At 39.8% G+C, this 12,446-nt stretch overlaps 1 protein-coding gene across 1 annotated transcript; it reads left to right on the top strand.

The window, feature by feature from the left end:
• The first annotated feature begins 602 nt into the window (after window positions 1-602).
• Window positions 603-11,622, top strand: PIK3R3 (phosphoinositide-3-kinase, regulatory subunit 3 (gamma)). The gene is made up of 9 exons (XM_009586623.1): window positions 603-711; window positions 3,059-3,157; window positions 4,607-4,787; window positions 5,594-5,719; window positions 6,498-6,640; window positions 7,799-7,975; window positions 8,829-8,903; window positions 9,281-9,451; window positions 10,875-11,622. The coding sequence occupies exons 1-9, from the start codon at window positions 626-628 to the stop codon at window positions 11,074-11,076; spliced, it is 1,260 nt and encodes a 419-aa protein (XP_009584918.1). The 5' UTR covers window positions 603-625; the 3' UTR covers window positions 11,077-11,622.
• The last annotated feature ends 824 nt before the right edge of the window (window positions 11,623-12,446 follow it).

The raw sequence follows: 12,446 nt of genomic DNA, 5'->3' as shown, positions 1-12,446 counted from the left end.
ATTCAAAGAGTCATAGCTTATGTTCCTAACAGGAGCCTAAACAGTAAATCTAGTATGAAACATGAAGCTTGGGTCTGTGATGGATATACTGCTGCCCAGCCACCATTTCTCTCACTAGCAGCATTTCTCCCTCTGAAGAAGAGCTCACCCGTTTGCTCTTACGGGTTGCCATAAGGGCTGGTGATGCCGGAGCAGCTGGAGTTTTTCCATAGTGGTGCACAGTGCTCTCCAGGCTGTGGCTTTCAAACACAGTACACCTTTGTAACTTGTTTGGAGGTTTAGGCGGTGATTGCCCTTGTAGTCATGCCTGAGCCAGTCTTCCTTTTAACAAAAACTCATGTTTCCTCATACTCCTTCCCTTTCCCCTCCCTCAAGCGCATGTTTGGTTTGAGTACTAGGAAATCTAGGATCACAGTGCAGTTGTTGACTTCAAAATTCTTTAAAAATTACTAAATTACGAATTTCATTTACTTTGCGAGAGCTTGAAATCCAAGTTCAAGATGCATATTTTCTCTCACTTTTTCATTGTCATATTTCATTAACAGTTTAGTGAATATTTTCTCCTGTTTACCTTTCTTTAATCTGTTCTTCATTTTCAGCTCTTCCTCCAAAGCCCCCCAAACCAATGACTCCAGTCAATACAAATGGAATAAAGGACAATTCCAGTTTCTCTCTGCAGGAAGCAGAGTGGTACTGGGGGGACATCTCAAGGTAAGCAGTATTAGTAAAATATGTTAATCAAAATATATTAATATATGTTATTAAAAATAGAATAAGCCTGTTAGAATTCAAGAGAAAAAGAACATGCCTATTTCAGGCAGCATTTTACAGGAGGGAAACATTTCAGGACTATACTTGGCAAAGCACTTAAATGAAAGTACTCAACTAGATTCAGGACTTGTGTTTAAGTTGTTACTGTTGTGGTGCAGATATTGCCATTCTTGGTGACAGTTATTTTGGGTTTCTAAATTTCTCCAGATACATGAAGTCTTTAAAAAAGAGAAAATTATTTCGTTCAAAAGAAAAGTGCTTCTGAATGTGCTAGCTAATAAGGTTTTGTAAGCATACAATGCTGGGATGCATGCAGTTCAGCAAACTTTCAGTAAAAGGCTTGCTCAGAATAAAAGGAGTTGCGTTCTTATTTTTTTGTTTCTTTAACATTTGGTTAAAATTGCATCTGTATGAATTTCTATTACATGGTGGTATAAAAATAGCTCTTACAAATGCTAACCATCGCCAGCTATACTGAGCAGATGATACAGATACATACCAAATAAATTAAGTTTTACCTCTTAAGGAAACCCTTTTCTGTGCGCTTGAGAAAATAGATGGCTTGGGTTAGGTTCAGAAAATGAAGTGCCAGTTTTTATATACTTAATTGCATGAAAGAACTGAAGTTTTCCCTCTTAAGGCACTTCTGAAGAGTCTAGAATTTGGAACCATAAGGGGAAACATGAGCATGCTGGGAGTGTGATCAGGAATTGCTCAAACTTGTGCACATAATACTTTGAAACACTTTGTCAGATAGCGGCAAGAAGAGCATGTTTGCCACAGTAGTTCATTGAAGTTCTGAGAAGGGAAATAAAGTTTTCATATCTTTATTGTACCACTCTTATCTTTATAAAGCAAACCCTCATAGATCTTGCTTTTGAAGGGCCTCGGCAGTGATATTTTTCTGTTAATTCTAAACTGAAGCAGAGTGGCAAAACCTGATCACAAAACCTACTAGGCAGGGTTTGTTTAAAACTGCTTGATATTGGTATCAGTTTATTGACTGTGGATTTGTTCCTCAATTAACAGTGCACGTGATGGCAGGAGCTAATGCAGTACAAATCACATTGGAGTGGCTTTATTAGATTAAAATGTGATACACACGCATGTAAAGATGGAATTGTTTATGACTCTAATTTGACAGCCAGCAGGGATGCACTGCATCAGGCTGTCAGGGCAGGAGCCATGTTCTTCAGTCAAGAACTTGTGCTGAAAATTTTGTTACGAGCTCCAGGGTGCAACTTGCAGGCATAAGCCCAAGCCCGTAGATCATATCTATCCATTCAAAAAGGAGAAGGCCATTTGAGTTAACTGGGTCCGATCTGTAAAATGTTCTGAGAGGAGTAAGCGGATATGCACATGATACTGAATAGGAGTCAGTTTTACTAACAGAATGGTTTTCAGGTAGCTAAATCAAAACTAAGGCTATTTTGTAAGAATACTTTTGTTCCTTAGTATTTGAACAAAAAAGCTGCTGTTGATTTTTCTTTGTAAGATTCAAGTAGGCTTCCTACCTCACTTAGATGATGTTGGGGCTACCTGATAAACTTCAGTTTCCAAATGATTGTATTAAAAAGTGCTTAGTGTTCTAACAACCTTGTGAGGGAGCTGTTATAAAGTGAGATATGTAATCTGGGTAAAATGGTCAAACCTGGCAAGACACTTAACTCTTCAGCTGAAATAATATTCTTAATGCTTAGAGGTACTCACTTTCACTAAAAGATTTCTTGATTTAGCTTAAAGCTCTGGACTGAGTATCCTCTTGCTTCAGTTGTAAATAAGGAAAAGTTGCACTGAAACTAGCAAGGTTGTAGTGGTTTAAAACTGCTGTAAATAAGATCGGAGTTAAGCCAATAATGAGTCTCTTGAGACTAAAACTGTGCTAAGCTCTAGACACCTTTGAGCTATGATGCTAGAGACTATTTCTTAAGAGGTCAGGACTGGCTTCTCAAAGGGCACCTGTTTCCAGTGTGGACTTTAAAACCTGAGCAGATTACAGGGAAAGGTTGTGAACTCTGAGACACAGCCGCTACTGTTGCTTAAACAGAGACTTATTCCTCAGTAGCAGTTGACTGCAGCTGGTATTTTTTAGTATAACTACACAAGTTCAGACTTGCTTTAGATGGCCTAAAAGACTAGAGAGCCTGAGTGTGAAAGAAGATTGCCTGATATTTTGAAGACTAAACTCCTTACGCATGCTGGTGTTACTGGCTCCAGTATTGATACCTGTGGCAAAGATGATCGTGTCCTTAACACTTCTAATTTTGCCTTCCTTTCCATTCTCCAGGGAAGAAGTAAATGACAAATTACGAGACATGCCAGATGGAACATTCCTGGTGCGCGATGCATCAACCAAGATGCAGGGAGACTACACTCTGACATTACGGTAAGCATTGAGCAGTTGTAGTCCACATAGTAAAACCCTGAGTAGCTAGTTGCTATACCAGTGACACCAGTGGCTGTGTAAAGCTGACGTGCCTCAAGTTGAGAGATGTTCCCAAAGGTACTGCAGATCACAGAATGAGCAAATAAATCAGCCAGGTCTGATAGTCAGTTCTGTTCTGTGCATTGAATCCTGTCCCTCAGTAAACACTGCTGTAAGGATCTCTGTGTAGATTAGATGGGACTCAGGGAGAAGAGCTACTCGGTAGTGCTTCATAGTTTCAGAACTGCTAAGGTAAAAGGTATTTATAAACTAGGGCTTTGATTAACAGGAGCGTGTTGAGTATCTCATCAGCATGCAGCTCTGGAGAATTGAACACAGTGTCTTTGTAAAAAGAGTATCTTGTGCTTTCTGATCTAAAGTTTAGGAAATATTGAATTGGAGCCACGTTCCTTTCTTCATTAAAGTTGTCTGCAAGTGGCAGACTTTCCAGAGCTGCCCCAGCCCTGTCTGCTGCAGTTAGGCAGCAGACCTCATGTGACTAGCTGCTGGTGCCTTGCCCAGCCTGTCCAGCCACTTGCCTCAGCCAGGCTCCCAAGATTGGTTGTTAGAGGCAAACAAGCGAGCCACATAAGCCACTGCCTCTGTAGCGCATCTTTGGGAGTTACTATGATATGGTAGCTATTTGATCTTGCCGCGAAATTCCGTTGTCTTAATGGCAGGTTTGACCCTAAAAGTGCAGTTTAAATTCTGCTTTGACTTCTGCCTTGAAGTTCACTAAGGTTTGGCATGATTTGGTTATTTGCTGAACACAGATGTCTTTAGGAACCAAAATTGAGAGTGCAGGAAGGACAGGATATTGTCTAAACAGTCTATTGGTGAAAAAAGGAAGAAATAACCACTATATTTGTGGAAACCGCTAGAATGTATAAATCTGGATAATGTAAAGTCCTAAACTTACAGCCATCTTGTAATCCTCGAAGAATTTTGTTTAGGTTCATGTATCCTGTATTAGCATCCATAACTCAAGACTTGTTAATCGCTGTATAAATGTATACTCAGTTGTATATTATTAGTGACACCAAATTGCAGGAAATTGTGGGTTTGGGTTTTCATATGGCTCCTTTATTCAGCCTTCAGCATCCTCCTTTTCCCTTGCAAAACTTCTGGCAAAGCTAGATCTTAAATACCATAAGCTGACTTCAGAATGAACACATAGGAAGAGATTTACTTTGGGCTTTTCTCCTGTTCAAATAACATCTGCTGATAATTCTGTGTGTATTGACTCTTAAACTACCAATATCTGCTAGTATGTAAAGAACCACTATGAAGGTGTACAGTGTCAAAGCCACTTGTCCAGGAATTTCACTGGTGTCTTTGTTAACAGCCTTAGTGTTGAAGAGGGATAGGAGGTACACAGTAAAACCTCTAAATTACTGTACCGCTTTACAGGAAGGGTGGCAACAATAAACTGATAAAGATCTATCATCGGGATGGAAAATATGGCTTTTCTGATCCACTGACATTTAATTCAGTTGTGGAACTGATTAACCACTACCGCAATGAGTCTCTTGCTCAGTATAACCCGAAGCTTGATGTAAAGTTGATGTATCCAGTGTCCCGGTACCAGCAGGTAAGATCTTCATCGTACCCCAGTAGCTATTAGTGCAGACAAGAAAAAAATTGCTTTGTTTTCTCTATATGAAGCCTGATTTTTTTTTTTTTTTTAACTGAAAAAAAAAAGGTGACTTTTCACATTTGACCTCACTTTACTTGTAATAATGGGTCTTCCAAATTGTCTAGCCGTTTAAGCTTCTTCATTTTATCAAATTTCCGGTCTCCATCTGAGCAGTCCAATAGAGAAGTGAAACCCTGACATGCAGCAGACTTAGCCTGAGAAGCCTTTTTTTTTCCCCTTGGGCCCTCGTGGATCCACGGGGCACTGTTCTAGACAGTGTTGCCCTTGGAGCACATGTAAGCCATGCAGCTGCTCGCTCTGTGCATAGCCGTCTAAATTTTTCAAGACTATTTTTTAAAGTTTTATTCAGTAGCCCGACACATTGTCTTGCATTAAGGAAAAAGAACTGCAGAGGTTTTTGGAAAAAAAACCTCTGATCTTTAACTTCAGATTCCAAGCAATTCACTTCCTCCTTTCTCCAACGGGGGATAGCAATCATAGACCTAAGCTGTAGTTTGTTTTTGGAAGCTTAGTATTTTGGCATAGTTCTTGGTGTCCCATAGTTCCAGTTCCTACTGTCTGTATCTCTGGAACTTGTTGCATGGAGGAAGGGGGATTTAGATACGGTATTTGTGTTCTGTAGAAACCTGCTTAAAATGATGCTAATAGCTGTAAAATGCAAATGTGCATAAGTGGAAAAATGAATACTCTTAAGGAAAAGCTGCTTTGCTTGAAGACTTAATAGCTTTTTGTATGTACAGGATCAGTTGGTGAAAGAAGATAATATAGATGCAGTAGGTAAAAAGCTTCAAGAATACCATGCTCAGTATCAGGAAAAGAGTAAAGAGTACGACAAATTGTATGAAGAATATACCAGAACATCACAGGTTGGTTCTACTTTAGCTATCTGTAGAGTCTCTTTCTTGTTGTTTAAAAGGTAAAGAAAATTATTTTAACCTGTTATGGCTAATAAAGGCAGTCCAAGGTCAGAAAACACAAGGAAAAAACTTAGTAAATTGTGGAATAGAGCAAGGTGGCTTCAAAGTTGATGGAAACAGTGAATATTACTTGTTGCTGATAGCCCTAGAGGTATGGTGTGGGGCAAGGAAGAAAGAGGAGCTGAACTTCCTAGTGTAAGGTAGAGCGGTGGAGAAGGCCATCACCTACAAGCATTGCACTGCAGACTTCTTCCTTGGCTGCTGAGTATTTCCAGCTGCTGTATGCTGCAGTGAGAATTGTAGAGGGGTTTGTCCAGGTTTTTTGTGAAGTCATGTTCAAATCAGATACCAGGTATTATGCATTAAGGAAGTGTGAATACAGTATTTAGACTGCTTCTTGTAAAATAAGATAGTTCATAGATGGGGAGAAGGTTTGCTGGCAGTCTTCCTGCAAACTAAAATGGAAAATACGACTAAAATATTTGAGGGGTTTGCAGCCTAATAGAGAGCATCATGTGGGGGAGGAGGGTAGACTTACAGGGAGTAAGTCTTCCCTATACTTCCCTGACTCTACTCGGACATTTGACTAAATTTAAAACTGATTAATCACATTTTGACTTATGGGGGGAGAAAAGTTCATCTTCTCAGTCAATTTAGGGAACATACTCGAGTCTTGCATTGTCATCTGTATCATGAACAAATAATGAAGGACTCTTTCCTCACATAGGAAATTCAGATGAAGAGGACCGCAATTGAAGCATTTAATGAAACTATTAAGATATTTGAGGAACAGTGCCACTCACAAGAGCGATACAGCAAGGAATACATTGAGCGATTTCGCAGGGAGGGGAATGACAAAGAAATTGAACGGTAGGCTCTCAAGTTGTGCTTGCTTACAAGGAAGAACTAGTGTCCACATTGACACTCCCATGAAATTCTTTTATATAATATTGCATCATATAAACCACTTTGTAAATTCAGTATTTACTCTGAGACCTTCCCCCAAGGTGTCTGAACTTTCAGTAAAGCCCTCTTCTGTCAGGGAATTGCATTGTAGACAAAAGAGGTGGGAGATCTCTGGATTATTCTCTCTCTTAACTTCAGTAAATCAAGATACTGTGATGAAGATCGGGAAATAATAGCTGTATTTGCTTCTCCCACTTCTATTTGGATTTGCTCAGAATATAATTCAGAAAAATCTTTACTTGTAAACTGCAAAATGGGCATAGATCTGGTAAATCTCATAGTCCATAGTCAGTTTTAGTCACTTTCAAAGAAGATGAGTATTTAATTGCCACTACTTGGTAGTGGATAGTGGTCATCTAACAGAAATTCAGTAAGGGCCTCATTTGAAATTGCCCTTCTTTGAAGATACTGGCAGAAAAAGCTGTATCTGGGCCTTTAAAGAAATGCCAGCTATGCTGCCTAACTTGACACAATGCTTTATGGCAGGGTAACCTCAAGGAGATTCTTAGACTGAAAACAGTTACCTGTAAAAATCTTACTATGCGATTGTGGTGCTTCATTTTGACTAAAGATCAATTAACGGGGGAAATACATTATTTTCCTGAATTGTACCAAGCCTGCAAACTAATCTTGAATGAAGAGATAGGTAGTGTTACTTCCTGGTAGCTCTTGATCAGTAATTGAAGTCTGCATTTGAAATCTTGCTAGTACTGATACCTATGGTGGGATTGCATAATTGATATACCAAAAAGTGAGTCTGACAGTGAAGGAGAAATCTGGTCTAGCTTACCCTCCTAGAGATAATTTGTTCCTGCATCTCTGCCAGAAGGAAATATATTAAGGTAAACTGAAGGTTCAAACTATGCAAAAGGGTGATAGGCCTTCTGGCAAGAGGTCTTTTCTGGCACTCGTACAGTAATTTTCAAGTTAAGATGAGGCAGTCAAAGGGAGGAGCTGCTGTTACAGTAGTTCTTGTGATACTCTTATATAAGTGCTACTGGTGAGGTTCAGTCCTTCTAGACTGGTTTGGCCTTACCTCTCAAATATTAAACTTGTTTGCAGGATAATGATGAACTATGAAAAATTAAAATCACGCCTGGGTGAGATCCATGATAGTAAAATGCGCCTGGAACAAGATTTGAAGAAACAAGCTCTGGACAACAGGGAGACTGATAAGAAAATGAATAGTATCAAGCCTGACCTAATTCAGCTCCGCAAAATCAGAGATCAGTATCTTGTGTAAGTAAGCCTGACCTGTACCTCAGAATAGTGTCTCTGATGAACCTGATTAATGACTGTTTCTATCAGGATAATGGGAATTTAATTTTCTTTTTATAACCAAAGTTCCGTGAGTGCTAAGGTACTACATTCTGGCATGGGATGTCTGAGTAATTGGTTGGCCTCTTCATGACTTCATTCCTTTATTATGCTGTTGTCAGACTTAAGAGAGCCTGGCGCAACTAGGTGCACATTCTGCAACTCCTGTAAATAAAACATTTAAGATAAATGAGTTATAAACAAAACCTGTGCCTGCTGATACAACAGAGGTTAGTACTTTTTGTGCTGGGTGCAGCACTTGTTCCTCATACCCACCCTTGATTTCACTGACACCCCTGTTACCCAGTTCCTAATGTCCTTGGGCTGGACTCAGTGCACTTGGATTCCGGCAGAAGACAGAGGGAAATACACTATCTCAGAAGGTGATGTTAGGAGGTTAGAAGAAGCAGTGGCAATACCCATTTTGTTTTCCCAAGAGACGCAATTTGTATCCTGCTTGTATTCCGCTTCCTTTCTGGCCTGCACTGTGCAGAGGCAGTACCTCTTCCTCAGCTGTACCATCTTCTTTTTCTATTTAAGAGATTGCTTCATGGCTTCTCTTTGCTGTTGCCCAGTAAAGGGGGCATCTCAGAAGATGATGCAAGGAAGCACTCTTATGGAATCTATGGTCTTTCTATGGGTTTTGCTACTGGAGAACAAACTAAGTTCCAGACTGTTTCTTTGTGGGACCTTGTGTCTGAGCTTCAGCTTGCTCAGTAAGAAAACCCGTACATGTACTCTAAAGTAACGTATTAATGCTCTCTTCTTCTGGCAGATGGCTCAATCACAAAGGGGTAAGACAGAAGCGAATAAACGACTGGCTGGGGATCAAAAATGAAAATATTGATGAGTAAGTGTCATTATACATATGATTTTACTGAGAAGTGTTCCATTAGTAAGTTTTCTCTTGTGGGGGTTGGTAATACGAAACACCAGTTTCTCAATAAATGACTGTAGAAAAAGGAAGGACTGCAGAAAAAGGGAGAAATTCTCTAGGGGAACTGTATGTCATGTGAGGCAGCAACTCTGCTGAAGCATTTAGGATTAAACAAGGTTGGAACAATTAAGTTCTAAGTTGAAGCCCTTAATATCTGTCCATTAGGAGCCTGACCTCCCAACTTGGGTGTGTTCTGGCATTTCTTTGAATGATTTCTGCAAAAATAAATCACTCTGCTTATTAACTCCTTTACTGACCGCTGGTTAAGTTAAGTTTATTCTCTCTTTCAGCATGTACTTTGTGAATGAAGAAGATGAAAACCTGCCACATCATGATGAGAAAACTTGGTTTGTTGGGGATCTCAACCGTATCCAAGCAGAAGACTTGCTCTGTGGGAAACCTGATGGAGCATTTTTAATTCGAGAGAGTAGCAAGAAAGGATGTTATGCTTGTTCTGTGGTGTAAGTCTATTTTCCTTCTTATTCTAACTAGTCAATTCATAAATCTCTACCACAGCTCTTTATTTTGGAGAACAAAAGCCAGGCCTAGCCTAGGCCTACCCATTGGAACATGTTGCATGTTTGCAGGAAGACTAGCATGGTATAAGCTTTGTTGCAAAAATGTGCTTTGAATGTGCAATAACTGTAGTCCTAGCAGTCTCTTCAGTCACCACGGTAGCTAGTACAAAATTCTGAAGTATCCCAACTTGAAGCTCTACAGCCGTAAGTAAATGAAGGCCAAATTCTCCCATATTCTTCGCTGCCAAGGAACACATGGAAAGAAGAAAAACAGAGCTGTAACATCTTCCGTTCTCATTTTCAGGCATGGCCAATTCTAGATGCTTTCTCTTGTATGTTTAAGATAACGGTGATGCTTCAGAGGAGACGTTATTTGTGAGCAGTATTTTTTATGACATTCACACAGCCTTGCATTGATTTCTTGTGTTTCACTTCATTTTGTGCTGATGTAATGGAGGTCAGAAATACTTTGATTCCATTATCTAAAAGCCCTTCAAGCCTGTACTGGAGTGCAAAATGGCTTTCACTGATTTATTTCGCATGAGGTTAATTGCTTCTGAAAGCAAGTCCGAGAAATGAATATGTGAAGGTATATCACCTCAAGGTAACTGAAGATTGTGGTGTCTGCTATGTTCAAGATACTGTTTGTCACAGTCACTGAAGTGATGGGTTCATCAGGTACTTTTGCTTGGTTGGTATCATACTACAAGCTAGCAAAGGGATGGCACAATGTTACCTGTTCCTACATGTGGCTTAGATTGTAATAGGCTCCGGTACAGGGATTACATAATACTTGATCTTTCTGGCAGATAAGTTTTTCTAGCAGCTTTGGCAATACTGTGTTGCAGTAACTGCTTTGCCAAGTTAAGGACTCAGTCACTATGACTTCAGAACCAACTTGAACCCATGCCATGCTTAACATTAAAAAATGCACACAGAAGGTTAGTGCTGCATTTCATGAAATACTCTGTAGGTCCTAAGAATTTGTGGGTTTTGGCATCTTTGCTTAGTGGAAAGGTTTCCAGATAAGTTGAGCACAAAGTCATAGCTGACTTCAGGTGCTTATCTTCTTGGTTAAGCTCTTGACTTTTTTCTCCAAGAAACATTTGGAGAACAATGCAGTAGGGAATTGTACTGCTGGGATAGAAGAGGCCTCTTATGTGGATTATTATGCAAGAGTATTTAATCACATGCCCTGAAGCACTGTTTCTTCACAGACTATATTAATCTCCTCAACTTGCATCTGCTGAGTCCTCCATTATGTAATTTAGTGACTGGCAGGGTTGCTGCGTTAGTTAATTGTTAATAGACTGTCGCTTTGGGTTTGTCCTTTGATGTTAAACTCTCCTGGTTTCTTTCCTTGCAGAGCTGATGGAGAAGTGAAACACTGTGTGATCTACAGCACTCCAAGAGGTTACGGGTTTGCAGAACCGTATAACCTGTACAGCACACTTAAGGATTTGGTTCTTCATTACCAGCAGACATCCCTTGTCCAACACAATGATTCCCTAAATGTCAGGCTTGCCTATCCTGTCTACGCACAGATGCCCCCCTCCCTCTGCAGATAAATTATGGGGAGGAGAAAAGTGTTGGCTTATCTTGGATTCTTTTCTACAATTTTTATTAGAACTTGGAGGGCATTCTTTCTCCTTAGACTGCTTGTTTTGCACAAGAAGTGATTCTGTGAATGTGAATCAAAAAGAGGCCTAGCAGCAACAAGACGACAACTTGGGTGTAGGTGTCCTGGTGCTACCTTAAAAGCCTAGCTGTGCTTTTACACTGATACTTTTGTTTCCTTATGAGGGGAATAAACTCAACACAATGCATACAAAAATACTGGAAGTAAAACATCGTTTTATGGAGATAATTTTTTGCCAGGCACCTTCAGTGGAACTTCTAATTGGATTTTGTTTTCTCTTGTTCTTGTAGAGACAAATTGAAGCCTCTGTTTGAGGCATCAGTAATGTCTTTCAGTCTTAAACTCCCAAGAAACTAGGGGGGAAACTCTACACAGCAATTCTTCTCTGTTAATTTTAGCAGCTTCACTGCGATTCAGCTGAACTTCCAAAAGAGGGCTTGTCTTGAGGTACATGGAATTTGGTGAGAGAAGACCAAAGGAATTATGGAAAAGCTTCAGGTTTTTATTTAAATGGAAAAATGCTTGTAAAGAAAAGTTGCTTTATTTTTTTGCCAACAGTAACAAAGTTTTGGTTTCAATGGCACTACAGGTCTTCACTTAAAGGAAACATTTATAACCAAATTGAACACACCAAAACTTTGTTCGTTGCTAGAATGAGCACTTACGGGGAAGGTTGCATTAGCATCCGCACATACTTTCTACACCAAAACTTGAAACAAATAAAAGGAAAAGCTAAATATTGTGTGGCTTCAAAACACTAAATTTGTCTGATCTGATTGCTCACTCTCCTCTTTCTTCACCCCCCTTCCTCCCATTTTTCAGCTTGGGATTCTGTTTTCAGTTTTTAATGATACTGTGCTTCAGAATGTAAATTAGAATGAAGCTTGCACTCACCTGTTGCAGTTCTTTTGCTGAACAATGACAGACTCGTGTAACGCTTGATTTTGGTATAGAAGAGGTAGGTGCAATAGAAGCTTCTGGATGGCTTATTGTACCAAACACTTTCATGAGGTGTAGTCATTTCCAGTTGTATAGAAGTGAGCATGCTAATTATAGATCTCCTCTGATTTGTTCTTTGCAAGCTAGGTTCTGAACTCTCACACCACTGCAGCCAAGCAAGATTTTACACTGGTATACTCTAAATTCCCTTGTAGTTATTTTAGACATGATGCAAAACACAGGAAGGGAAGAGAGCCGTACTCCTCAGTTATTGGATGTCTGGTACCATCCTTTGGCAAGGGTTGCTGTCAAATACTGGAGTGGGTAGTCCTGGGCTTTGTCAAGCAGTCATTCAATAAA

Source organism: Fulmarus glacialis, unplaced genomic scaffold, assembly GCF_000690835.1.
Source record: "Fulmarus glacialis isolate BGI_N327 unplaced genomic scaffold, ASM69083v1 scaffold23551, whole genome shotgun sequence".
NCBI classification, from domain to species: Eukaryota; Metazoa; Chordata; class Aves; order Procellariiformes; family Procellariidae; genus Fulmarus; species Fulmarus glacialis.
The sequence above is the reverse complement of the archived record's forward strand: the minus strand, read 5'-3'. Positions and strand labels throughout refer to the sequence as shown.

Coding starts and splice junctions, on each gene's coding strand:
- PIK3R3 (XM_009586623.1), top strand. CDS start 626: ATGACTCCAGTCAATACAAATGGAATAAAGGACAATTCCAGTTTCTCT. Junction 5,720..6,497: donor AATATACCAGAACATCACAG/GTTGGTTCTACT, acceptor TTCCTCACATAG/GAAATTCAGATGAAGAGGAC. Junction 9,452..10,874: donor TGTTATGCTTGTTCTGTGGT/GTAAGTCTATTT, acceptor CTTTCCTTGCAG/AGCTGATGGAGAAGTGAAAC.